The 26,905-nt window shown below is 46.7% G+C and overlaps 1 protein-coding gene across 1 annotated transcript in view; it reads left to right on the top strand.

Annotated features, from left to right (window-relative positions):
* The first annotated feature begins 1,129 nt into the window (after positions 1 to 1,129).
* The window catches only part of KIAA2012 (KIAA2012 ortholog), a 106,811-nt gene continuing 81,035 nt past the window's right edge, over positions 1,130 to 26,905 (top strand). The window contains 9 exon segments of the mRNA XM_054722855.1: positions 1,130 to 1,213; positions 2,647 to 2,931; positions 16,158 to 16,284; positions 17,081 to 17,180; positions 17,182 to 17,233; positions 19,360 to 19,543; positions 20,518 to 20,660; positions 23,319 to 23,487; positions 24,589 to 24,735. Of these exon segments, the coding sequence (XP_054578830.1) occupies positions 1,130 to 1,213; positions 2,647 to 2,931; positions 16,158 to 16,284; positions 17,081 to 17,180; positions 17,182 to 17,233; positions 19,360 to 19,543; positions 20,518 to 20,660; positions 23,319 to 23,487; positions 24,589 to 24,735 (1,291 nt within the window).

The following is a 26,905-nucleotide window of genomic DNA, read 5'->3' as shown; positions in this document are numbered from 1 at the left end:
AGCTGACAGATGACAGGCCAAAGCAGGGCCATAGATCACATCTTTTTGTTCCCTGACCCCCCCACCCCCCACCCCCACCTCCTGTCCTCACAGTGTCAGCATCAAGGAGAGCTGAGCAGCCTAGGCCGTAGCAGTGTCTCTCACAGCGGATGCTACCGGCATTCACAGTAGGACGATTCTTCCTTATGCGGGACAGTCTCACACACCACAGAGCCTCAATGCCAGGATTGGCCTCCAGCCATTGTGGCAACCCAATGCCCCCCAGCTGTACCTCCCAAGTAGCCCCTCTCTGGAGATGGCCTTCGCCTAGGTGGTAAGCAGGTATGCAAAGCTATCTGGAGAGTCCCCGTGCCTCACACTCCCTTGTGCAAAGCAGCAGCTACATAAAGGGCCTCGTGTGCCGTGGAAGAGGTGCTGGAGCTCAGCCAAGGAACACTTCACAGGTCGCTTTAGGTGACCTTGGCGACTCCTCTGAATGTGCTCATGGTGGGTTGACAGCGAAAGGCTCTCGCATCCGGAGAAGGAAGAAGACACTCTAAAAAACGAGATGAGTGCTGTGATAACAGGAAAAAGATCTCGGCGTGCCCTCATCCCTCCCCCAGTCAGGACTTGAAATCCGAGCCTGGCCCCTTCAATGCCCGTTTGACCCTCCCTCTCCCGGTGTGTGGACGCTGCCCTGGGCAGTCTCCGCCTTGCCTGGGCTGGTTTAAGGGACTGCATGTCCCTGCGCTGCCATAGCAACCGGGAAACAACCGCCACTGCCGTGAGAAGGATGGTGTTGTGGCCGGATCTGTAGGTGCGCTGGTCCCGGAGCAACCGGACCAGGAGCAACAAGGGCACAGGCAGAGGGGAGAGAGAGGTTGCCCAGAGAGTAGACAATCCGGGGCTTGAGGAGTTTGGGTTTGCAATTCATTTTTTTTCTCCCGACAAAGACACACACTGTCTAAACTGTGTGGCCGGTTGTTACTAAGAAGCTGCTGTGTGAGGGGCAAAGGCACTTAATAAAAGGCCCAGTGTTTGTGGTCTTCTCGGGCTCCCTGCTGCGCTCAGGAAATCTTGAGGTGTGACCAGTTTTCAGCCTTCAAACCCAAGATGAACTGCCCTTGAGGAGGGCGGTCAGAGGGAAAACATGCTCCCGCTCTCTCCCCTGAGCCGGGGACATGGCAAGTGGGTCCAGCACAAACAGAAGGTAGAAGTCTATTTTGAACCAGAGGTGAGTTTTACAGCGGAATCAGGGCACATTTGGGGCCGGTGGGGCCGGGGGGAGGGGGAGGAGGGCTGCAGGAGGAATGCTCTCTTTTTCCATCTGGAGCTGAGCCATGCGTGTTTGGGTTTGCTTGGTTGGTGAGGTGGTGGGGGTCAGTGGCGGATCTCCCCTGCTCGGTGAAACTCAAGAAAATAAGGTGGTTTTCCTGACACCCCGAGGTTGCCCCGGGGACCCCCTGGCTTCCTCCCGCACACCGACCTACAGCCTCGCTCGCTTTAGGCTGATGGGGATTCCAGATTGTCTAGAATTCGGATGGTTTGGTTCGAGACCAGAATCTCCACCTGGGTTCTAGGCAGGCTGATGGCTCTTTGGTCTTTAGAGCTGTGCTCTGTGGCCGGAAGGCTGTGTGTGTTCTTGTCATTTCAATGGCTTCCTTGAACTTTCTGGAATTCAACCCACAGGACTCATAATACAGGCCAGAAAAATATTTTTTTTCATTTTAAAGCGGTGGCAAAATTCCCTTGTTGTACTGCAATTTTACTTCGTTGAGTTCTGCCAAGAATAAAAAAAAATCCATTGGAGGTATTTTGAAAAAGTTTGGCTCATACAGAGATTTCCATTGTCACGGTAGTTTGTCACAATATCTGACCTTTGCTGTATTAAAAGACAAATGGAGTTTCAAAGGACCTCTGTGGACAATGGCATTTACTTTCTTACAAGATATGTAACTACTTTATAGGCTCCAAAATAGCCAAATTAGATAAAGTTACAACGCATCTGGAACGCATAGAAATTCTCCCTGTGTCCAGCGGGAGTGATGGGTTGGAATGGCGTTCTCCTCTTTAAACTGCCAGAGAGTCCGGGTCTAATTTCAAAGTTATCTGCTGCCCTGGATAATTCTGACAACTTACTTGCATACCAGGAAACTGGCTGGCCTGTAACCTACACTCGACCCTAGTGAAGCGTCTAGGCACGAGTGGTTCTCCTGGACGTGGGTTCTATGGAGTAAAACAGGACCGCGCCCTGGGCCCCGCTAATTCTGAGATGGGCAATCAGTGGCTCAGAAGAGTGACTGTGTTCTGTGCACCATGTGAGCAACTCAGAGAAAACCAGTCACCTAAAAGCATGCCCCCCGCCTTGCACAAGCAGTATTTGCTATCGAAGTTCTGTCCAGCCCAGCCGGTGTGGCTCAGTGGTTGAACGTCAACCTATGAACGAGGAGGTCACGGTTCGAGTCTCGGTCGGGGCACGTGCCCGGGTTGCAGGCTCCATCCCGAGCAGGGGGCATGCAGGAGGCAGCCGATCAATGATTCTGTCATTATTGCTGTTTCGATCTCCCTCTTCTTTCCTCTCTGGAAGCAATAAAAATACAATTAAAAGAAAAAATTTTAATGTGCTGTCCACAGTGAATCGATCGAGGTGGTTTCTTTCTGTTGCAGGATTACTTGAACTGGAAGTCTCCAGAAGATTATGTCCTGGTCTGCAAACCGCAGGATAAGGGCGACCCCACTCAGCACACATGGAGCCTCTTCCTCCCTAAAACTTTCAGCACCAGAAAGGGTGTCCTGATCCTCTACTCAGAAGGTTTAGCCCTGTCAGCATGGACGCCCCGAGAGAGGAGAAAAGGCCCCGGCCGCCCCCAAGGCCACAGGAAAAGGCCGGGTCCTAAGCTGCTCGCGCTTCGGGACCTCAGAGAAGCCATCCTGGCTCAGGAGAGGAGACAGGTAGGCAGAGCACGTGTGGGCTCGGGGAAGGCACTGGCCCGCGTGGCTAGAAATCCATTGGTAGCTTTGGGTCTAAGTCCTCCTCAGGTCCCAGGGAAGGCGGGCCACCCTCAGCCTCCATCTCTTCACCCCTGTGCTGGGGCCGTATCCCGGCACTCTCTGCCACACACCACTGTCCCGAGGCCTACACGAGGTGATGTACGTGAAAGGGCTCTGAAAAGCATAAAGGATGATATGTTCATGCTCTTGTGTTTTCCTTCCCGTCAGAGTGACACAAGTCCTTTTCAGCGTTCAGGCAGGTCCAGGCCAGCCAACGTTCCCCCCAAATCCTTGAGATCCTGCCTCAGAACCACAAGCAGCAGCGTCGCCCCTCTGATGTGCTCAGCTTTGTAGAAATGGGAGCGAGAACATGGGGAATATTTACCTTGAGCCCTTCAGCGACTGCAGGATAAGTCAAGGACGTTTTTCCACGCAGGATTTAATATTAAGGAAAAGCCCCTGTGCTCATTCTCCTGATTCATACTTTCTCATGTCTTATGAGATGGACACATGGCCCCTGCTCTATGTAGCTGCATGCGTGAGAGAGGCTGGGAACAGGTGTCACACTAAGGAAGTCTAAGTTACAGATGATGCGTTACTCCGCAGTTTCAAAGTCTCTGCTGGCCTCTTGTTCCCCACAGAATTGTCATTAATTAGCTTCTGACACCAGGCCCTTCACACGCTGACTTCTTCCTCCATTTTAGCCACATCTGCCACTTGTCCTTACCTCCACCTTGTCTGTGGACCCCTCAAGGCTCCACCCAAGTGACTAGCTCCCCGTTCCCCAAACAAGTCACACTCGTTCGTGACTTTCCCCTTGTACCTTGCTTTTACAGCTGGACAACTGCTCATCCTTCAAAACACAACTCAAAGGTCATCTCCTTATTGAAGCCTTCTCCTACTGCAGTGGTTCTCAACCTTCCTAAGGCCACGACCCTTTAATACAGTTCCTCATGTTGTGGTGACCCCCCAACCATAAAATTATTTTCGTTGCTACTTCATAACTGTAATTTTGCTACTGTTAATGAATCGTAATGTAAATATCTGTGTCTTCCGATGGTCTTAGATGACCCCTGTGAAAGGGTCATTCGACCTCCAAAGGGGTCGCGACCCACAGGTTGAGAACCGCTGTCCTACTGCCTTAGGCAAAGCTGTCCCATTGCTCCCTCCTCAGTACACATCCCCACACCGTCCTGCACTTTGATTGATCTCTTTGCCCACCTGTTGCCATCTCCTTGAATGTGAGGACCATGTCTAAATCCCTTCCAGAAAATAGTGAGGACCCATAAATGTTTGTGGAATGAAGGAATTGATCATGGGCGATACTTTCAATGGTCTTAGATCATCTCTCAGTGTCACTATTGGGCAATATATCACCTACCTGACCCTCGGCAGAACTTCCGGAAGGAAAGAGTCCTCTGCCCCTTTTCTTTCTTTCAATATATAGAGAACCTTAATGACCTTGACCAAATGCCCAATTGTCCTTTGTCTTAAAATTCTTCTTTTTTTCTTTTCTAAAAATGTTTTTTTTTAATTTTTAAATGCAGTTGATGTACAATATTATATTAGTTTCAGGTGGACAAGGCATTTATATAACTTCCTAAGTGACCACCCCAGTAGTACCCATTTGACACCATGTGTGGTTACTACAATCTTAAGTTCTTGAATGACAGGAAGTGAATTGTTGTTGAATGCTTACTATTATTTTTTTTTCACATTTTACCATGTAATTGGTATTTTTATTTTTTTTTTAATTTTTTTAAATTACTTTATTGATTAAGGTATCACATATTTGTCATCAACCCCCTCCCCCTGTTCCCTTCCCAATCCCCCCCACACGCAAGCACCCCTCCCCCTGTTGTCCGTGATCACTGGTTAGGCTCATATGCAAGCACACAAGTCCTTTGGTTGATCTATCTCCCTTGTCCCCACCCTCCCCTACTTTCCCTCTGAGGTCTGACAGTCTGATCATATTTTTTAGCAATTATTTTATTTAATCTTTACAAAGGCCTTGTGAGATACAGTTTTTCTTGTCGTCCCCCCTTCCGCCCCCCGCTTTTGTAAATGAGGCTCTCAGACCTCCCTTAACTTAACTTGCACTTAATTAAGTTGGCCAAGGTTTCAGAGCTAGTAAATGACAAAGCCACTATTCAAACTCAGGACTGCCTACCTCTCCAGGGCAAGCATGCTTTGCCTTTGGCCCTATTATCTGTGGACTTGGAAGGGCCTCCAGCAATCACCGTGGCAGGCCTTGGCCTCTTGGCGCTCACACCCACTCTTCACCCTTCCAGTCCTCTGCTCTGCAGCACCGTCGGGGTGACCACAGACTACATATAATTCTACAGACAGCTGGGTCAACCGGCTTTTAACTGAGTTTGCCAATGGAAGACATTGGAAGGCGATTGGAGAAGGAGCAGAGGAAAGCCAGGGTATTTCTGCCCTCCCGTTCTACCTGCGGTGGTGAGAAGCACTTGCATCACCTCTGTGGTCCAGCTCCCAACAGATAGGCCCACTGTGGCTCCAGGTTCCCCCAGGTGACCCCATCCGCTCCCCCTCTGTCCTTCAGTCTAAGGGTGGTGCTGGCTCCCTAATGTTACTAATCTCAGTGTTACCTCATCATCGTTTTGGCTTTTAATCATCTGGGTAACCAATCCCCAGAATTAAATTTCTTCTACATTTAAAGATTTACAGGGGTTTCTGTTTTCCTAGTTGGACACTAATATGTAGGTCAACTTACTGCCAGAGAAGAATCCCTTCCACAGCTCTCAGACGCTTGTCTATTTGGCTTAAATATTTTGGGCAACAAGTATCTTATTACTATCAAGGAGATGAGTCTTTTGGGGGACTGATTCATTTTTGGTTAGATTGGGCTCAATGAAAAAAAGCAAGTTCCTGTCTTCCTCTCGTATTTATCTACTAGATTTATAACACATACCTGACCCAAACAGAACACTATAGTCTAACTCGCAATGGGTAGAAGAGAAATGGTGTGAAGAAATCAGAAAGGAAAGGTTAGGAATAGTAACAGGGCAGGAGTTTATGATAAACTTCATAGATTAAAATTACAGAAGTAACTCAAAAGGGGCTTGAGATTTTTTTAAAATGAAAATCTCAGAAGAAGAGAGCTTTGGAAACTACGAAGCACCATCTGACTATAAAAACTACAGACTGGCAAGAAAGTTTTGAAACCATAATATCCGGTGCTGGAAAGGTTGTGAGGAAATGAACCGTCTAATGCTTTGGGAGCACAAATTCACTTGACATATCTGGAAGGCATTTAGGCAAAAGCCTGAAAAAGGGCTGATATTCTTTGATTCATCATTCTACTTTTAGTAATATGCCTTAGGAAATAATCAGAGATGCGCCCAGAAATTTATGCACAAGAATGTTTACTACAGAGTTACTTATTATTGTACAAAATATTGAAAATAATAAATGTCTGACAATGGGACATTGATTAAATAAATTATGATACAGTCATAGAATGGCAATAAAGTCATGTATTAGTCATGAATAGCATGAGAAAATATTCACAGCGTGTTTTTTAAAAGCAGGTTACGAAATAATATTCACAAATAAAAATGCCAAAGTTCATTAATATATTTGAGTATTTACTATGCTTCTGCCACTGCTCTCAGTGCTTTCCATGTATAATCCATGTATGCTTTCTATGAATACTGGGGGTACATACTATTATTATCCCATTTTAGAGATGAGGAAATTGAAGCACAGAAAATTTGAGTACTTCACTCAAGATTATGCAACTAGGCAGGTAATCACACCAGAACTCGAGAGTAGGTAAGTCAGGGAATTTTTAAAATAAAATACAAATCTGTGACTTTGAAGGAGGCAGACAGTGAACGAGAGAGCAAGGTTGACGCTGCAGAGCCAGGTGGGATCAGGAAGGGAAATGGACTAGAAACCACTGTAAACTGAGCCCACCAATGACCACACCATCTGCTCTGTAGGGTCAGTATTTCTTTGGCCAAGTAGCATAGCTCAAGAGTTAAAAACACCATGCTCAGAGTAAAAGAGCCAAAATGGGGAGGGAGAAAAGGGGGGGAGGGGGCTAATGGATAAAGTAGGGCTGCTTACAGAAGAATCTACACTGGCTAAACTATGAATCAGGAAACCTACAAAATGTAGGCTTCATTCAGACCTGTGAGAATCGAGGCTGTCACAGGGAGGTGCAATTAAAGCTTTAAAGCATCTTACATCACCTCCAGTTCTATATATGAATCTAATGAGATGCATGTGGCAATACGTCTGGGTTTTATAGCTCAACATACACCTACTCTTCAACTCTCTTGATGACCTAACTTCCTAATGAGCAAAGATAAATGCTAAGTCAAGAGATTAGATGTCAGAGTTCTCACACTTCTAAATACCAGGTACACACAGATATGTTGCTTGGCTTTTTGTTGTTTTGTTTTCTTTTTTAACAGAAGGACATTGTTCAAACATTCCCAAAGTTAAAACCACTCTTCTTTTTTTTTAAATATAATTTTTATTGATTTCAGAGAGGAAGGGAGAGGGGGAGAGAGATAGAAACATCAATGATGAGAGAGCATCATTGATCAGCTGCCTCCTGCACGCCCCCTACTGGGGATCCAGCCTGCAACCTGGGCATGTGCCCTGACGGGAATTGAACTATGACCTCCTGGTTCATAGGTCAACACACAACCACTGAGCCACACCTGCCAGGCTAGACTATATTTATTAATACGCTGGCGAAGTATAAAGAAGATAGAGATTGTGATTGCTTCTTACTAGGAAAATCTAGCGTGGTGTCTTGGAGGAGGGAGAATTGGAGCTGAATCTTGTGGTAAAAATAGGTGGAAAGGGACCTTGTAGGCAAAGGTGAGTGAAAGCTTAGAGGGGAAAGCAGGCAGAGGAGAGAAGGGTGATTAGAGAGGTGTAGTCTTGGCTGGAATTGTACCAGAAGTGGATGGGGTCAAATTGTGGAGGGCTTTGCCTGCCAGCCCTGGGGTTTCTAGGGGTTCTCTCTTCACCCCTCTGTCAACTCATGCACACAAAGGCTGGCCACCCTCTGGGGTAAGATGGCAGCTGGCTGTCTGGGCCTTTCTTGGCTTCCTGGGGACTCTGGCACCTGCCACCCCATAGCTGGTGGGTGGCAGCGCAGCCTGCACCAGGTGCTTCCATCCTCTGAAAACCCTTGCCTGCCAGCACCAGGGTGGGTGACATGACAACCAGTTCAGGGATGGGGACAGGTGCAGGGGGTCCTCTCTACCCCTCTGCCTACGGAGGCCTGGTGGGCACCAGGAAGGTGACCAGCAGGAGCAAGTCCCTCATTAAAGGAAGCGCTCCCCATAGCGTAGGGATAAGAGGCCACGCCATGCCCACTAATTGTTCACTTTAGAAGAAACCAGAAGCTGGGGTTGGTTGGCAAAGCCAAGGCAGGCCTGAGCGGTCTGAAGCCGTCACAGCCAGCCCCCTGCTGTTCTTTATTTCTGCCTCCCAGGACCTCCCTGCCCGGCTCCCTTCTGTCTCCTTTTATGTTTGAGAGTAACTTTTGGATGGGTGGTTCGGGGTCCAAGCTGATGCTGGGGAAGGAATAGAAAAATATGTTTGAGAAGATGGTGGGTGTAATGGAATAATTTTTAACATATTGTCCATTTATAAATATAATCTACCCATAGTACCGAAATGTTTTATATTATAAAAAAAGAAGAAAACTAACCGTAATCTTATGTCCAACATCCTGATACCACTGTTCTTAGAATTTTAATGTATTCTCTTCCAATCTTTCTTTTTTTTTCCCTTCCAATCTTTCCACCACAATTACTCATCTATAAAATAAACTTTTATGAGGTTGTAATTGTACTATACATTCTCTCTTCTATCTTGCTTTTTCTACTTGACATATTATTCTACACGTTGGAAATGAGTGAATCGATTTAACCCTGACTGGTCTTCTCAGTGCTTTGGGTATCCAATGAGATTTGACATTTATCAACCAACCTCACAGGCATAATTTGAAAAACTACTAAGAGAAACCAGAAAAATAGGGAAAAAAAATCTAAAGAAGCTGTGGTAGGCAGAATAATGCCCCTCAAAGATGTCTATGTCCTAATCTCTGGAACCTGTGGCTATGTTAGGTTAAATGGCAAAGGGGAAATAAGGTTGCTAATCAGATGCTTAAAACAGGGAGATTTTCCTGGATTATCTGGGAAGGCCCAGTGCAATCACAAGGCTCCTTAGGGATAGAAGAAGGACTCAGCAGAAGGGAGAGCCAGAGAGATGGCAGCACACCGAGGACTCTGCCCAAAGCTGCAGACTGGAGGTGGAGAAAGGGGTCGCCGCCAAGGAATGCAGGCAGCCTCTGGAAACCGGGAAAAGCAAAGGGACAGATTCTTCCCTCGAGCCTCCAGAAATAACACAACCCTGTCAACACCCTGATGTTAGCTCAGTGAGACCCATTTCAAACTCTGGCCTCCAGAGCTATAAGATAACAAACGCGTATCGCATCGTGTGCTGATTTGTTTTAGCAGCAATAGGAAACTAATACAGAAGCCAAGATTCGCTTTCAACGTCTAAGCAAAAACGACACCCCAGATTCCAGGACAAAGGATTCTCTAACTCTTTGGGGCAGCTCCCAGCACCACTGAGCACACTACCCAGGAAAGCTCCAGAACCGAGCGGGGGGCTTCAGAAATACCCACTAATGAGAAAAACAAGGGACGCTTGTCCAGATGGAACAGTGCGCCATGCCCTCCGCACAGGGGCCAGAGCATCGTAGAGGAGGCTTGGTCTTGCTGCATTCACAGCAAAGTCATTTGAAGCAAAGATTTAGAAGGAGGAAAAGAAGTTCCCGTTCACCCAGAAATGGCCTTGGGTCTAATGGTGCCCTGATTCCAGGGCTCAGCACAGTGCCGGCCACATAGGAGGAGCTAGACAAATAGTCATTGCCAGACCAAAGGAAAAAACGGAGTGAGTGAAAGAACTTAAGTCATTTCACTTGCACTGCTCTCCCTACAATCCCTTCTTTCTTACCCTCTGGAAAACGCCTCAAAATTTATGTGGGGCTGAATTTTTCAGGCTCTTATTGCACTTGAAGTACCTGCCACAAAAACTGTCCAGACATCAAGGGCCAGTTGATGCTCTGTGTTTGGATTCCAAGAATTCATTTAATTTAAAAATTCCTAGAGTATAAAGCCAATTGAGTAAGCCGTGCTTTCTTTCATGTGTTACTTAATTTATTTATGAATCATCAATCTGTCTTATTCATCCCTTTTTCCTCCAGTGCTTGGCACAGTGTTTGGTGCATTGTAGATCTTTGAGGAGTGAATGAATGAACGAATGAACGAATGTCCTGGATACCTGTTTCTCTCTCCTCAGCAGAGGTATCCCCACATCTTATGGACTTGGCCTCCCAGCCTTCTCTTGATCTGAAGAGTCTCTCTGGTGGTCCTGAACCCGCAGCTGCAGATGTGGGCTGACCTTCTGTGGCATTTCCATGTCCTGAACACTTCAAAATGGGAGCAAACCACAGCTTTACTCAGCAGAACAAAGTCCCAAACCTCCTCTCCCCCACCAAGCAGGTTTTATATTTTCTTTAAACCCTAAACCTTCCTTGGTGAATTCTGGCAGGATAGGGCAAGGAAATTCAGGCCAGTGGCTTCTTGACCTGAGCAATGACGATCTGGTGGGTGGGGCGACACTGGCCAGAACATGGCACGCGATGATGAAAATGTTTTCTATTTCTGGGATGATGAAAACGTTTTATATTTTGTTTTGTGTGGTGGTGACAAAGGTGTATACAATCGTCAGATTTTATTAAATGGAACATTTAAACTCTGTGCATGTTGCTATATATAAATTATGCCTCCACTTTTGAAAAAGGTTTAAAGAGAAGGATTCTGAGATCACAATCAGTTCATCAGTCAAGAATGCCATAATTAATCGGTGATGTCTGCCATGGACCAGGGGGTGGGGAGAGATGTCAACATAGCTATCACAAGTTTGCTATTCCTGTGCTTAACTGATCATCCTTAGAGAGTTGCTGCATCATTTAAGTGGTTATAATATTAACTCATCCACCTTAAAGGATTATAATGAGGTAAAAGTTCTTGTGTCATAAAAATCCCCGGCCAAGTGTACGATGTTACTATTCGCCTTTGCTCCCCGTGATGTCTTGCACAGGGGGACTGGATTTGGCAGAAAGTTCTCCCTGGCTGAAAGGAAAGTCAGCAGAGCCAGGTATTTTTTAAATGCCAGGCTCCCCGTGAACACGGACGTAGTTTGTCTCTCCCGTTATTCACGTTACAATCATTAAATGACAACGCTGATTTGTCAAGCTGGCTTTCCCATTGCCGCGCAGGGCCACTAAAATGACTTCCACAGGCTGACCTAAGTAATGTGTTTTCTTTTGAGGCTCTTGATCCTTTTCTGATGCTCAAGCTCAAGATGGGGTCTGGCATTTCTCATTTTTCCTTCTCCTTCCAACTGCAAGCCCGCAGGGGCCTTTTAGAGCTTTCCTCTGTGGGCTCTCGGTCTATGTCTGTTGGCAGAGGCATCTGTTTCTGGTGTCGCCGCCCCGTCAGGAGTCCCTGGATCACTGAGGAGGGTTTGTGCTCACCAGCCTGTGTCACTAGGAGGTTTGGGGCTCAGCAGCCATGCCTTTTTCTGACCGGTGTCCCCACAGAGGGAGTAGGTCAGACCCTTGGCAACTGTACCTCTACTTTGGAAGCCTCAAGGTCTCTTGCAGACGCGGCCCCCTGGCACCATGTGCAGGCTCCAAAGTGCAGGTCAGTGGGTAAATGGGAGGAGGGGCACCCTGAGCTGCCCCGCCTCACACTCTGGTGTGAGAGAGAACTTTCCATCAAGGCTTCAAGCACCAGCCTTTCAGGCCCATTTTGTGTTAAAGCAAAGGTGCGCAGGCTCAGTAGCATGCAAGCCTCTCCCATACCTGTCGCCCTTTATTCTTCCCCACATTTGCAGAGCGACATACGTGTGGGGAAGAAGGGAAGTCCTGCCTTCACTCTGGCTCCTCTCAGCAGCCCCATACTCCACGTCCCCAGTAGAACTTTCTTCCCAGCCTTCCCTACTCAGGACTTCAGATCCCTCCGTTCAATCCCTCTCTTTTACAAGGTAAGGAAAAAGAGGCCCCAGGGGCAAAGTAATTTGTCCAAGATTATTTAGCCAAAAGCAGAGCTGGGACCAGAAGCCAGATGCTCCCCACACCCCTGGCTCCGCATTCTTCCCAACATTCCTTAGTTCCCCTTCCAAGGTGATCCTAGATCTTCCAGAAAGGGGAACTGCTAGGCCTCTTCCTCTGAAAGATGGCGGCTCTCCAGCACAATCCACTCAGGAGGGAGACGGCCACCCTTCTGCTGAACAGAGATCCCTAAAGCACTCTGTAAATAAAGGCTTAAAAGTGAAAACAGGAAATGGTTGGGGTTTAGAGAGAGCTGTCAAATTTAGTGCAGAGGGTGGGGAGGGGGATTAAACTTGCAATATTTGGTACATATTTCTACTAAAAAGTATTCATTGTTCATCGGAAATTCAACTTTAACTGGACATCTCATATTTTATTTGGCAAATCTATTGGGATAAGAGGGATGAGCTGCAGGCTTTGCCAGTGCCCACTTGGCGGTTTGCCATTTCTTCTGCACCAACAAATAGACAGGACTAGAGGAAAACTGAACATTCTTCATGCCTGACTGTGATGGTCTTTTCTCACAAACTCTGGTACTAGCCAAGGCCCTATTCTTTGTCCATTAGTGCTTCCCAGTTATCTTTTCCCATCTCCCTTAGCAAAGGCGACTTCTGGATCAGGTATATGGCATCAGTTAGGGAAGTCAGTTGATCTCTTAGGTGTACAATGGTGACCCACCCCCAAAATGGAAATATTGCAGTCCATTGTTCAGTGTTTTTACACCCTAGGCCATCAAAGTCTAAGAATATTAACTGACGATAGTAGGGTTTTTGAAGAAAGAGGGCTTAAGGCAGTGGCAAAGTGGGGTGCCATCTGGGGAAGGGAAGAAGGTCCAACACAGGAGCATTACCTGGGTGAGTTCACCATTCCCAAGACATGGAAACTCGATCTGTTCAGTGCCCCTGGCTGTGCCCCTGAATCAACTGGTCTCAGAGATGTTGACTCATATTAACACAGTGCATAGAGACTGACGTATAGGCTAGAGTATTAGTTTACAAAGAGAAGTACAGTTGCCTGACCAGCATATTTCCTGTAGATGAATTACACGTGGGTCAGGTTATGACCAAATTCCCTGGTGCTGGAATCAAAACCTAAGGGAGATGCATAGCAGGGATAGTTAATGGCACAGGCTCTGAGAATCTGCCATTTTCTTCTCCACTCATTTGCTAGACTAGATTCTCAACGTATCCAGAGCAGATCCTTTTCCAAGGACAGGGATTGGTTAGGCACTACCATTGTGTGTGGACATTTTCTTTTTAATTTCAGAAACATTAACTTTATGGTAGGCTTTTCTTCTTGCCTTTTTCTCACAAACTCTAGTACTAGCCAAGGCCCTATTCTTTGTCCATTAGTGCTTCCCAGTTATCTTTTCCCATCTCCCTTAGCAAAGGCAACTTCTGGCTCTTTTGATACTTCAAGCTCTCAAGAATAATATTGACAAGTAAAATCCCTATAGTACTGAACAGCTTACGGACAGCTCACAATAATTTTCAGTCTAGTGATGAGGTAAGTCTTATTATGTTCATTACCGAGATGAGCAAACAGAAGCTCAAAGAGGTTAAGTGACTTGCTCAAGATATACACCTAGCAAGAGGAAGAACTGTCATCGCAATAGAGGATTCTGCCTTCAAAGCCTGTACTTTTTCTTAGGATATTGCCACAAAACCACCAGATTAAGGAATGTTAGGTGGAACAGACTTAAGAAATCATCTAAAATCTAGAGTCTAGCCCTGGCTGGTGTGGCTCAGTGGATAGAGCGTCGGCCTGCGGACTGAAGGGTCCCGGGTTCGATTCCCGGTCAAGGGCATGTACCTTGGTTGCAGGCACATCCCCAGTAGGGGGCGTGCAGGAGGCAGCCGATCCATGATTCTCTCTCATTGTGGATGTTTCTACCTCTCTCTCCCTCTTCCTTCTTCTCTAAAATGAATAAAATATAAAAAAATAATAATAAAATAAAATCTAGAGTCTAGACCTGCACTGTCCAGTACAGTAGCCATTAGCTACCTGTGGCTATTTATTTATTTTTTAAAATATATTTTATTGATTTTTTACAGAGAGGAAGGGAGAGGGATAGAGAGTCAGAAACATCGATGAGAGAGAAACATCGATCAGCTGCCTCTTGCACACCCCCCACTGGGGATGTGCCCGCAACCAAGGTACATGCCCTTGACCGGAATCGAACCTGGGACCTTTCAGTCCGCAGGCTGACGCTCTATCCACTGAGCCAAACCGGTTTCGGCTCCTATGGCTATTTAGATGTAAATTAGTTAAAATAAAATTTTAAAATTCAGTTTCACAGTTGCACTACCTACATTTCAAGTGCTCACTAGCCACATGCAACCAATGGTGACTATATTGGACAACACATATAGAATATTCTATCATTGCAGAAAGTATGGACAGTGCTGGTCTGGACTAACTAACACCCTCATTTTACAGATGAGGACAATGAAACCCAGAATCCCTAGACCTTATTTTAGGAAACTCCGTTTTAAGGTGTTAAAAATCCAAATATTTGAGACCATATAATCAACATGTACCTTGCAGAATCCAAAATGGAGGGAAGACAGGCAGGAGATGGTATTTGGGGGTACACCTGAAAGGTCCTGTTGTGGCCTCAGATTCTTTGGTACATTAAGGTGACTGCCTTGGAGCAGCACAGAATGCTTGATGTATCCTGAAGAGTAGTTATTGGTAGAAATAATGGCCACTCAATTAGAGGTCTTAGAGATAACAGCACTAGTCTTGGGTTTGAACATTGCCCATTAAGAAGACACAATCATGCAGAAAACAATGAGACGACATAGAATAAGTGATTAAATATGTTAGCTATTAGAGCTAGATTCCAAGCCATGTGACCTCTCTGGGCCTCAGTTTTCCTCATGTATTAAATGGAGATGACCATTTCTGCCTTTGCCTCACAGGATTAGATGTGGGAGTTTAAAGGGGATAATGCATTATCTGGCACATGGTAAGTGCTCAAGAAATGTTATAGACCTCCCTAGCTTGTATTTTTAAAACATAGTTACTAATTAATTGCAATGCCCACTTGCCCATGATCACAGGACCAAAAGTCAATTTGTTAAGAAATAAGAACAGTTCAGTCTGTAATTTGAACCCTGACTGATGGTTTTATTGATTTTAACGTCACCTCCCCCTTGGCCTCCCTCTCTTTGCCAGATACTCTATTTGGAAAAGTAGCAAAAGTCCTGGCTACAAATCTCAGACCTCCCAACAATGTGATGTTGACTAAGTCATTTATGCTTCCTGCATCCTTAGTTTGCTCATGGGCAAAATGGGAGCAACGGTATATGCATTCCACCCTCTTTGGGTTGTTGTGAAAAATCACAGGAGAGATTAGAGGTAAAAAAGCTTTCTAAGAGCTCTAAATTGCTGCCACAATTCACATTATTCGTGTAATCTGAATCCATATCTGAAATATAGAGAGACCAAGTTTTGTGGTCTCCTTTCAAAACTGAACCTCCTGATACTTTCCTTACAAACCTGTTTCTACTAAGCATAAACAAATGAGCCAGAGCTGATGTTTACTGAGAAGAATCTTGGTTTCCCTCACATAGATTGAGTCATATAATCAAAATCGCCGGGGAGACAGCCAAAGGGAAGAATGCCTCTTTATATCCCCTGATCCACCAAGTCCCCTCCCCCAGCTCAGAGAGTCTGTCATAGGGGTGTAGCCATTTGGCCCAAGTTTTACTTCCTCTACCCTCAGAAATGTAGTTCTAGGTTAATCTGACCAGGAAGGATGGACTTGAAGGAATAAGTCCTTTGGGCTTAACCCCAAAGGATCATTGTGGAACACACAAAAAGGTCTTTAATGCCACACCCTGTAAGGAGTTGAGGTCTTCTTGGGGGCAGGCCTAATCTGGCCTTGGGCTTCCTCAGATTGAGGGATCCCCAGGGCTCCTCAGGCTTCGCTGGGCCACAAAAACCTGAGTAGCCCCCTCTGACCCTGAGTCTGAGTCTGTATCTGTTCCACCAACACTCTCAGCATCAGCTCAGCCCCAACATAGCCTTAGGAGCCAATGGGCAGAGGCAGGAGCGCTGTAGGGAGGGAGTAGCCCCACAAGTGGGCATGGGCTCTGGACCCAACAACAGCAAGGATGGGAATGACGAAGGTTGGAGAGGAGAGAGGGAAGGTGAAGCTGGCTGGGAGCCTCCAGAAGTCCAGCACTCCAACACACACAGAGATTCTGACGGCTTCCAGAGTCCCCGGTTGAAAGACAACCCCACATTGTTCCACCCAGCTGCATGCGGAGAGTGGAGGTGTTACGAAAGCAGCTCCAAGCAAAGGTTTGCCAGACTGTTTCAGCAATAAATCTACTTTGAGTAAGTGATGAAAATAGCTGCAGGACCCTTTAAACCATCGATGAAAGATTCGTTAACCATACCGGAGTCATCTGTTGACTCAGATTCTTCCCGAGGGCTGTGCAGACAGGGTAAGTTCGGAGAGCTAAACAGCCAACCCACCACAGTGCTCTTGGCAGAGGTTTTTCCACAAGTAAACAACCAGCAGACAGCCAGGAAACCAAGGGCTTCAGACCCAGCGTCTCAACGACAACAGAGCAGGGCTGCAGGTCCCTCTACCATAATCACACCACTGTCATTCACTAGTCCCTCGCAGTTTACAGAGGGCTTGGTCACATTCATGATCTGATTTGAGCTCCATACAACTCTGCAAAGAAGTGAGGGCAAGAAATCAGTATCCCCATTATACAGAGGAGGAAACTGAGTCCAAGAAAAGAAGACTCAACCCTTGAGGAAGGGCAGTTCTGTTCCTCACACCTGGCTGGCACTAGCAGAAATGAGGCAGGAGCAACAAGGGCCTTGATCAACACTTTTGCTCAGAAAAGCAAGAAGACAGGCAGCTAACAAGACTGTGTCAATCCCCAGTGTTACAAAACTGACCTACAGTTCACCTTGGTAGGTCGGTAGGGCTCGATGAATGGGAAGCTGGGGCTGGTGGACCCAGGGACCAGGGCTCTGTTGCCAAGAACCACAGCCATCAGGGGACACTTGCCGCCACTCAGGAAGCAGCTCTGGTAGGAAGATGAAACCCAGGCAGAGGTACCATTTCTGATGGACTCCCCTCTGTCATTGTTCTTCTTGACTTCAGAGGAATGCACCCTCCCTTCGCCATTTCTTGGGGTCCTCCAGAGAAGGGTACTTTGAACCTATTGACCACTGTTTCCCAAAGTGTCACCTGTAGAGCCCTAGCATTGCCAGATACTCCATGAGAAATAAAAAGGGTTTCATGGCCAAACACATTTGGGAAAGGCTGCATACCATCTTCTCGTGGAGCGGCACAGTGCACACTTAACCATGGGCCATTTTTGAGAAGTTCTATAGGTAAAGTAGTCAGTTTACCTTTAACTCATGGGTTTCCAAACTTGTTTAATCACAGATCTTCCCTAGACTTTTCACCTCATCTAGCTGTAGTCTCTAGGAAAAAACCAACAAACAAAAAAAAAAGCTCTTGGACATAGAATTGGAAAAGTCTTGGTTCAAGTCCTATATCTTCCTAGTTGTGGTAAGCTTGTCCAGGAAATTTAATTAATTTTGAGCCTGAATGACCTATTCTGGGAAATGGAGCTGTCATCATACCTATCTCACAAGGTTACTGAGAATTAAATGGGTTAAAATGTAAAAATGCTTTCTGAACTCTAAGGTGTGCGTGCGTGTGTGTGTGTGTGTGTGTGCGTGTGTGTGGGTGTGTGTGTGTGTGTGTGTACAAAATGACTGGTTCAGAGCAGCATAGACAACACATGCACCCATCTTAAATAAATGTATTTGACTTAAATAAATGTGTCAGATGCCAATGAGAACAGGAAAGGGGGAGAATGCCACAAATGGAAGTGGAGAGGAAAGAGGCATTTCATGGTGGATAAAGTCAATGACACTACTGTTTCACTTTTATTTTTATTTACTTATTTTTGCCCTGTTGGCATGCCCAACTTGTCCCCCCAAACATGGAGTCTTGTAGCCCAGGAGGATGCAGGTGGGGCTCTTGGCCGTTCCCCTGCTGTGGCCTGCCCACACATCCTGCCCACTCCAAGCTTTCCCCTGGTGTCACTCAGGGAAGTCGCCAGGCAAATTTTTTACATACAAGGGACTGTGCATCTTCTACCAAGACCCTGTGGGTAGAGATGGAAGTCCGAAGGTAGCTGTGCTTTTACATGGCTTCCCAACATGCTGTCACCCATCCTCACACGATGGATGAACTTCTTTGTATTTTCTCGAGGTCTCACTCCAGTCTTTGGGCCTTACACCAGCCGTCTGAGAGTGAGCTAGCTATGGGACATGTGGGCAGGGATACACAACAACGATGGGAACTTAGTTCTCCACAGTCTCTTACAGTATATCAACCAGCAGAAGAAGTTTAGAAGACGCTGGGTGGGAGCTCTTGCCTCTATAACTGTTTCCATTCATTTTATCTGGAGCCTTTGGATCTGGTGAATCCCTCTCCGGAGTTTTTGGAGTTGTAACAGGAAAACGCTGCCGTGGTCCAGTGTTTATTCTAGATGACCACATCAGCTGCTACCCACAGCTAGAGGATAACATGGGCTTCTTGAATGCATACATGGGCTTCCTTCTGAGCTGTGAAGAGTAGCTTCTCTGTATTACCTCCCCTACTCCCTTATCTGTTGTGTATTCCATTCAGGAAGAAATGCTCCAAAGAGGTCCTGGCCACCAATACTATCCTCTCACAAAAGTCCACCTGGCTCATATTGGTGAACAGCATACAGAAAAAGCCAGCAGAAGCTACCACGAAGGGTCACCTAATAATCCACCTCCCATTCCTTTGACATCTGATCAAATATATAGACTTGCCTTTGTCTTTATGTTATTAGGAAATTCTGATGAGCACCGCTACTCAGTGATGCAAAAAGACAGACTTTATTTTGCATAGAAAAGAAGAAGAAGGAGAAGGAGATGAAGAAGAAGAACGCTACATATATGTCAAATGTCAAGAATAGTTAAATGTCATTCTTTCTCTCATCCATAAAAAAATGTCTTATCGTAATAAACAGCATTAGAGATCTTGCTTTTATAACCATGTTTTTCTTCTCCAGCTACAGGGGAGATTTCTTCCTTGGAACCACAAGTCTAGCCACACGTTCTGACTGTTAAAGGAGCCTGCTCTGTTCCTTTACAAAGCCTGTTGACAGAAGTGTGTGTCTGTCTTTCCCTAGGACACGTCGATAGAGAACCACCATCGTATGCAGGTTTCAAAGGAAAACCACAATGAAAAAACACAGCAAACCTCCAGGAGGGCCTTTGGGCATGCCCACATTGATCACCCTTGGCTCAGGGGTGACAAACCCCACATTACATTCTATGGCAACTCCTTCCCCAGTAGGAACGCAGATCTCAGTGGTAAGAATCCAACTGTCTTGCTTGTAAATCTGAGTGAACCTAATCATGCAGAGTTCATTTGAGAACACTGAGGCCAGCTGAGTATCACTTCCTCATGCCACTCACCTTAGAAAATAACAGTCAAGGGGCAGGGTAAAAGGGGTCAATGGGGGAAAAGGGGATATATGTAATACTTTCAATAATAAAAAAATTTTAAAAAAAGAAATAACAGTTAAGCCCAGTCGATGTGGCTCAGTGGTTGAGCGTCAACCTATGCACCAGGAGGTCACCAGTTCAATTCCTGGTCAGGGTACATACCTGGGTTGCAGGCTCAATCCCCAGTGGGGGACATGCAGGAGGCAGCCAATCAATGCTGATGATTCTCTCATTGATGTTTCTATCTCTCTCTCCTTCTCCCTTCCTCTCTTTCTAAAATCAATAAAAACATATTTAATAATCATAATAACAGCCAAATTTCTATTGGAGGTGGGAATGAGACTGACAGGCTCTTTGTCTAGAACTCAATGGCAAACATTCTGCAATCAGACTGCCTGGGTTCAATCCCACCCCCCTTTTCTAGCTATGATCTTGGGCATGTTATTTAATCCTGCTGAGGCTCAGTTTCCTCATCTGTAGATTGGGGATAATGATAATACCTCCATAAGTCTACTGTAGGGATTGAGTTAATGTATGTAAAATATTTTACGCAATTCTTGTTCCATATTTAGCACTCAATATATATCATCTATTATTATTATTATTATTATTATTATTATTACCATTCTCTCTATCACCTCACTCAGCCAGCAAGACCCCAACCTGATTACAAGAGGAGGGCTCCCTGAACCCACCCCATCCAAAGCCATGGCTGTCTCAGTGCTCCAGCATTCTCTTTGCCTCTTCCCATTAACCCCAAAATGATAACAGTTGAAAACCAACGTGTCCCTCCCCATACCTGCAACTAATAAATTCTCATTCCCATCCTGTTTCTACAGACAAACAAGGGAACATGAAACTCCACACGGGCGGCAGCAGCCACTTGTCACAGGAGCCTCCTGCTGAAAGATGCCTTTTCCCTCCTGTGGCCTCTGCCACTGACTCAGAAAAACACACACCTGGGGAAGTGAAGAAGAAAAAGGTTGTGTGTGTGCGTGTGTGAGTGTGTGTGTGTGTGTGTGTGTGTGTGTGTGTGTGTGTGTACCCATGCAAGCATGCACTTAAAAGATTCATCTCCATTTAGGAACAAGGTGACTCAAAGGGATGTCTCAAACAGAGAACTGGTCTTACCCACTCTGACCTCACCATGTGGAGCTGGAAAAAAGCTGTAGGGATAAATGTTGAAAATAGTGAAATCCAAGGAATTTTAGCTGCCCCTAATTCTACCCTAATGCATTTGATGTTACTGCACTCTCTAGTGGCAACAGAATCCTTTGTTCTTCTAAGGGGCTGCAGGTTATCTGCAAACGAGTAAGGACAGAATTTGAGCCCAGCCAGCGTAGCTCAGTGGTTGAGCGTCGACCAAGAGGTCACGGTTCCATTCCCGATCAGGGCACATCCCCAGGTTGCAGGCTCGATCCCCAGTGTGGGGCATGCAGGAGGCAGCCGATCAATGGTTCTCTCTAATCATTGATGTTTCAATCTCTCTCTCCCTCTCCTTTCCTCTCTGAAATCAATAAAAAATATTTTTAAAAAAAAAAAAAAGGACAGAATTTGAGTTTGTAATTGATCCACTTCAAACAGAAAATGCTAGAGATCTCCAATCCAGCAGTGGTTTTGCATAATGGAGGGTCTGTCACCTTGAAAATGTAAAGTTACAGATTTATCAATCCCTTCAGGAGTCAAGGACACCTTCTTCCTTAGCGATGTTCTTGGCTGTCTCTGGCCTGGTCCTGCCTTGCAAGTCTATCTGGGTTTGGGGTAGTTTGGAGGCACCTATGCTGAGTGGGAACCCACAGGGGACCCAGAATGCTCTGCCCCAAAGCAGCTGTGTGAACTTCGCAGGTCGCTTCCCCTCTGAGTTTCAGTGACCTCGTCTGCATGATGGATAATATCGCCAACCTCATAGGCCTAATGCAAGGAAGAAAGGACGTGATGTGTTTTGGTGAAAGTATCTCGTGTCCGACTGGGAAGGGCAGTTAACTGTGGAGACTCGTGTCATCTGAAGCGGCCCTGGAGGAGCCACAGGCACTCCAGGTGGTTCCGGTGCCAATGAGGGAGGCTGTTCTCAGTCTATGCAGGGTTTTCTCTGCGTTACTGTGTCCTGACCTTAACCTTTCCAACCACCCGAGCAGGGCTTCTGTCTCCCCAGGAGAAAGCAGCAGGCGTGACCTGCAAGAGTCCCCGCAGGCCTGAGGCACGTCCCCAATCTCACACCAGGTCAGCCCAGAACTGAACCAGCCCAGCGGACCGGAGTCCCTTCCCTCAACCCACGCGCATGGTTTACAGAGGAGAGCAGTATTTTCCACTACATTAAAACTGTAAATTTTTAATTAGAATAAAGAAATTAAGGCTTGTCAGCCCTACCTCACACAAGTCATTTGAGTTTCCACGTAGATTTCTCAATGCAAACCTTGTCACACAGAACGCACAAGGTCAGTATTCAGAAAGGGGCAGTTGGTGGGCAGCTGGCACCGGAAGTGAAGTCTCCAGGAACATAAAGATCCTATGTGCGTGCGTGCGTGCGTTTGGTCAATCATTTTCTTACTGTCTCCAAATTATAAATATTAACTCTGCATATATTGGGTTGAATTTCCTTCCTTATTCAACTCTAAACATGTAGGATGCCTACGTGTGTTTCTGATCGTTTTTCTCTTTTTGAGCATTAAAAAAGTGAGGAACGTTTTTATTTTTCCTCCTGTGAAACTGAACTCCCTGAAACCCAGCACGCATATACATTTCATAGAGCCAAGTTCTCCTGTTAAAAGCTGCAACTAAAAGGAGAAATTTTCGGCAACTTCTGAATAATTGGAAACAGGAGTCTCTAAGTACCACTCCTAGAGTTTCTATCTCTGTACACACACACACACACACACACACACACACACCCCATTTGGGGGGGTTTTTTGGCCACAAAAACTGGGCTAAAGTTGTGGCTGATTCTGACAGACAGTGATTCTTTTTAGCTATGCTCATATTACAGAAGAATATAGATACATAGATTTTCTGCTGGTGGCGAGATGGAGTATTAAACCCTAAGGAGAGACAAGTCTACTCTCAAAGAAATATAGAAACGAACCCAGTTCCAAACACTATTGTAACTACACATCGCTAGCTCATTTAATCCTCATGGCACTTTTTTGAGGTCGATAGTATGATTACTCCCATTTTACAGAGGAAGAAATTGAGGCTTAGAGAGGTTGTGGAAGGCAAGCAAACACAAATGTGTATTCCTCTTTTCTGCTCTTTCTTACCTAAATGGCTGCATAATTAATGTTCTGCTCCTTGATTTTCTCCCATCCTTGAGATTTCTCCCTCTCCAAACATAGAAATCTCAGCTCTAGCATTTCATCTGGCTCCGTTTCCCCAGTTGCAAGAGAAGGAAAGACTATCTTTCCTCTCAGAGGCTCTTGAATTGAACACGTTTACACTTCTGAGAATATCAGTGGCCGAGCTGAGTTCCCGCTCTAGTCAGATGCCCGGGTCCCAGGTTGGTTAGCTTTACTTCTCAGCCATGGGGGCCCCCCAGCAGCTCTTGGTGCTAGAGATCCAGTGAGATCAATGCCATTTGTCCCCTGCAGGCAGCCGGGTTTGAATGCCTGCCATGTTGGTCTTTGTTTTGTTGTTTAATTTTCTCCAGGCTTCAAAGACCTTGAAATTACCTCCTATCTCCCAAGAGCCACCCGGAGTCCCGGACCCCCTGCGGAGTCGCTTTAAAGCCAGAGAGCCCCCAGCAGAGCTCCTCATCTTCCCAGTGGAGATTCATTTCCACACCCGGCGCCCCTCAAAGGAGGAAGTGCACAGAAGAGGTAGGTCCCCTGTGGGTGGGAGCTCCTGAGGGAGCTCAGGCCGGCCAGGAACAAGTTTCAGAAACCTAACTCAAACTGTCTTCAGCAAAAAAGACAGGTATTCGCTCATGGCGTTGGGTAGTGCCTGGATGAGCAAACTCCAGGCTCAGCTGGATCCAGGCCTCAGAAAGTGTCATCTGGGCGCTGCCTAACTCTCTCATCTCTGTTAGCCTTCCCTCTCAAGCAGGCTGTCCCCATGTGGCGGTAAAGATGGCCTCCTCAATGCTCTGCCAACCTCCTACCTGTGACCCCCACTCAAAAGGAAGCTGATGTGGGAGCAGAGGTAGATCCAGACTGTGTGATGCTGTTTTAGGGGATATAGAGGAGAAACTGAAAGTGTTTAACTCTTTTTCTAAAGTGTTGAGGCCTTCCTAATGTAGCTATTTTTCTTGTGTCTTTTCTACTTCAGTACACTTGTGTGCTGGGTCCATGGCTAGTACTGTATTGGCTCGGTGAAAACACTTTTTATTTTAAATATATTTTATTGATTTTTTACAGAGAGGAAGGGAGAGGGATAGAGAGTTAGAAACATCGATGGGAGAGAAACATCGATCAGCTGCCTCTTGCACACCCTCCTACTGGGGATGTGCCCGCAACCAAGGTACATGCCCTTGACTGGAATCGAACCCGGGACCTTTCAGTCCACAGGCTGATGCTCTATCCACTGAGCCAAAGCAGTTAGGGCTGAAAACACTTTTAAATCCCAACTCTGTCCTGATCTTACCAGATGCTACTATACTTGAATGGTTCCTAAAACTGCACAGTGCTGTTTAAAATTTTTTTAAAAATGAAGGCTATGCCTCTAAACGCTCTTGCAAAAGTACTAGAATGGCCTCTGAGTGCGTTACGTGCCCACCCTGGACCCAGTCACTGGGGCTAAGGCGATGGGGTGCTCTCCTTAGCCAGGCTTCAGCCCCGTGCCCAACCACGGATGCAGGGGATGGACACAGCTGCACCCAAACCGCAGGGTGCAAGCAGGGAAGAGATGGGTCCCTCCAAAAAGAGGCAGCTGGCAGAAACCACAGGCATTCACCACAACTTGGCTTTCCCCTCGTCTCCCAGGTGCTGCGCATGCTGAGTCAGGACCAGAAACAGAGGAGCCCAGTCCGCCGAGGAGGCCTCCCCTGAAGCATGCGTCCTCAGAAAGGCTGGCGGAGTTAACAGCGCGTCTCCCAGGGGACATGGGCAGGGCCACGCTCTCGCCCCAAGGTAGCTACTCCCGCTGTCCACATCCCCAGGAATCTCAGCCCAGAGGGAAGCCAGGCGACACACACAAAGGGTCCTCAGCCATGGAGAAGGAGGCTGGGAGGGAGGTGGCCGCTTGACTATGGCTTTTGTTCGGCCAGCAGCTGCCTTAACCAACACGCAGCGGTAAAACCAGCCTGGTGCCTAGCTCATCAGCCACTCATTAGCTCATCCCCCTACTCAGACTTAATCATCTCTGGTCGCAGATATAAAACAGCACCAAACTGACGAAAACTTTGCTGCATGCTCTATAGTTTATCCTATGATTTCACCAATACAATTTCATTTCTAATCTGTTTAGGAATATGTAGTTACTCATTAAAAAGTCCACATAGCAATAATAAAAACCTTCACTCTGATCTTTCAATACATCATATGAACATTTGGAATTACACACAGGGGTGTGTATTTGCATGTGTTGGATAGGTGGGAAGTAACAGGCCATATTTAGAACGCGCCCCCTCTCCCCCCCATTCTCAGAAAACTGAGCCTCCTTTCCAAAGAGCAAGTGCCTGATGACAGTACCACAAGTGTCAGGTGATCTCCGACTAGCGGCCCTCAGAAGTAGAGGGTGGGCATTAATATTTAAGGCCTTCTGAGTTCCTCCGTGCCAGGCGCTGTCCTTAATTTTTAACACATGGTATCTCGTTTCCTCCTTACAGCAACTCTACCCTCCTTTCACAGATTAGAACCCTGGGGCCCTGAGAGATAAGCCCTTTGTTTGGGGCCACACAACTCTAAGTGGCCCAGCTGGGATTGGAGCCCGGCCCGCTGGTGCCGGAACCTCCGTTCCTCTTACTCGTTACACCGCACTCACTGCTTTTCAGAATGAACAGAACGGCGGGCCCGGGCCAGGACCTTCTTGAGACATTTTGGTTTTGAGAACTTCCTTTCATTATGGGGGCAGGGGCTTGTTTATTCTGTTAAGTGGGAGTTCATCGTCCTAAAGACTATAAAGTTTTCTTTAAAAAAAAAAAAAATCAGATATGGGCGAGGGCTGCTGTCTGCGAACAGGCGAGAAAGGAGCCTTCCAGCGGCGGCCACGCCATCAGGTGCGCAGCCGGAGCCACGGCCGCGCCGGTGACTTGTGTCTTGGGGATGGCGCCCCTCGCACCGCCCTCCGCTTGTTTTGAGCTGCCGTGGCCAGCAGGACCGAGCATCTCGAGCTTGTCCCTCCTCTGCCACCCTGCCAGCGGGGAGCCAGCCTAAGACGTCCCGATACCTCGTTGCGTTTTCACCCAGAGCTCGGGGTTGTCTCCCAAGCCCGTGGACGTGGACATTTTTGAAGAGGATAGGCTGGCTGCTTTACAGAATGGCCCTCAATTTCGATGTGTCTGTCTCCCTGTGATTAGGTTCTGACCCAACGTTTCTGGCAAGAATAGCAGGCGATGTGTCCTTCTCCGTGTATCGCACCAAGGGACACAAAATATCCCTTTACACTTATTTCATTTGTATAGCTTGTCCCATTACAGGTGATGTCAAATTGTATTATTTGGTCGAAGGAGGCTAGATTTCTCCATTGTAAAATGCCCCTTCCCCCTTTGTAATAAACAAGTAGCTTTTGATCTCGGAGACTGTGAGGGAAGCCAGCTTTTACACACACACAGCAGCATGTTGGACCTGAAATAGAGACCACGCTCGCTGAAGGAGGTTAAGACAAGGTCCCGATAACTTAGATTACCTGGGCCCTGACCGGTGTGGCTCAGTTGGTTGAGCATTGTCCCATGCACTGGGAGGTTGCCGGTTTGATTCCTGGTCAGGGCACAAGCCCAGGTTGCAGGCTAGGGGACATGCAGAAGGCAGCCGATCGATGTTTCTCTCTCCCTCTCCCTTCCCTTCTCTAAAATCAATAAAAATATTTTTAAAGACTTAGATTACTGCTCCCTAGAGCAGTCCCTGCTAGTTTGAAGAAAGAGATAGAGAAAGAGAGAACAGAAGTGGGCCATTGCCATCAGCCCCGTTGCCTTCCACCTCCCCTCGGGAGGTGCCCCTGTGCACCCTATGACCTTGAGGAGCCATGCGAGCATTGGTTCTGCTCAGGGACATGGCTTTGTGGTGGGACCTCGTAGCCCATGACCCATGAGTTCTAACGTGGGGCTTCCTCCAGTGAGAACCTGCGGACTCGGGGCTGGGA

Source organism: Eptesicus fuscus, chromosome 11, assembly GCF_027574615.1.
Source record: "Eptesicus fuscus isolate TK198812 chromosome 11, DD_ASM_mEF_20220401, whole genome shotgun sequence".
Lineage (NCBI taxonomy): Eukaryota > Metazoa > Chordata > Mammalia > Chiroptera > Vespertilionidae > Eptesicus > Eptesicus fuscus.
This window is presented reverse-complemented; position numbering and strand designations above follow the sequence as displayed.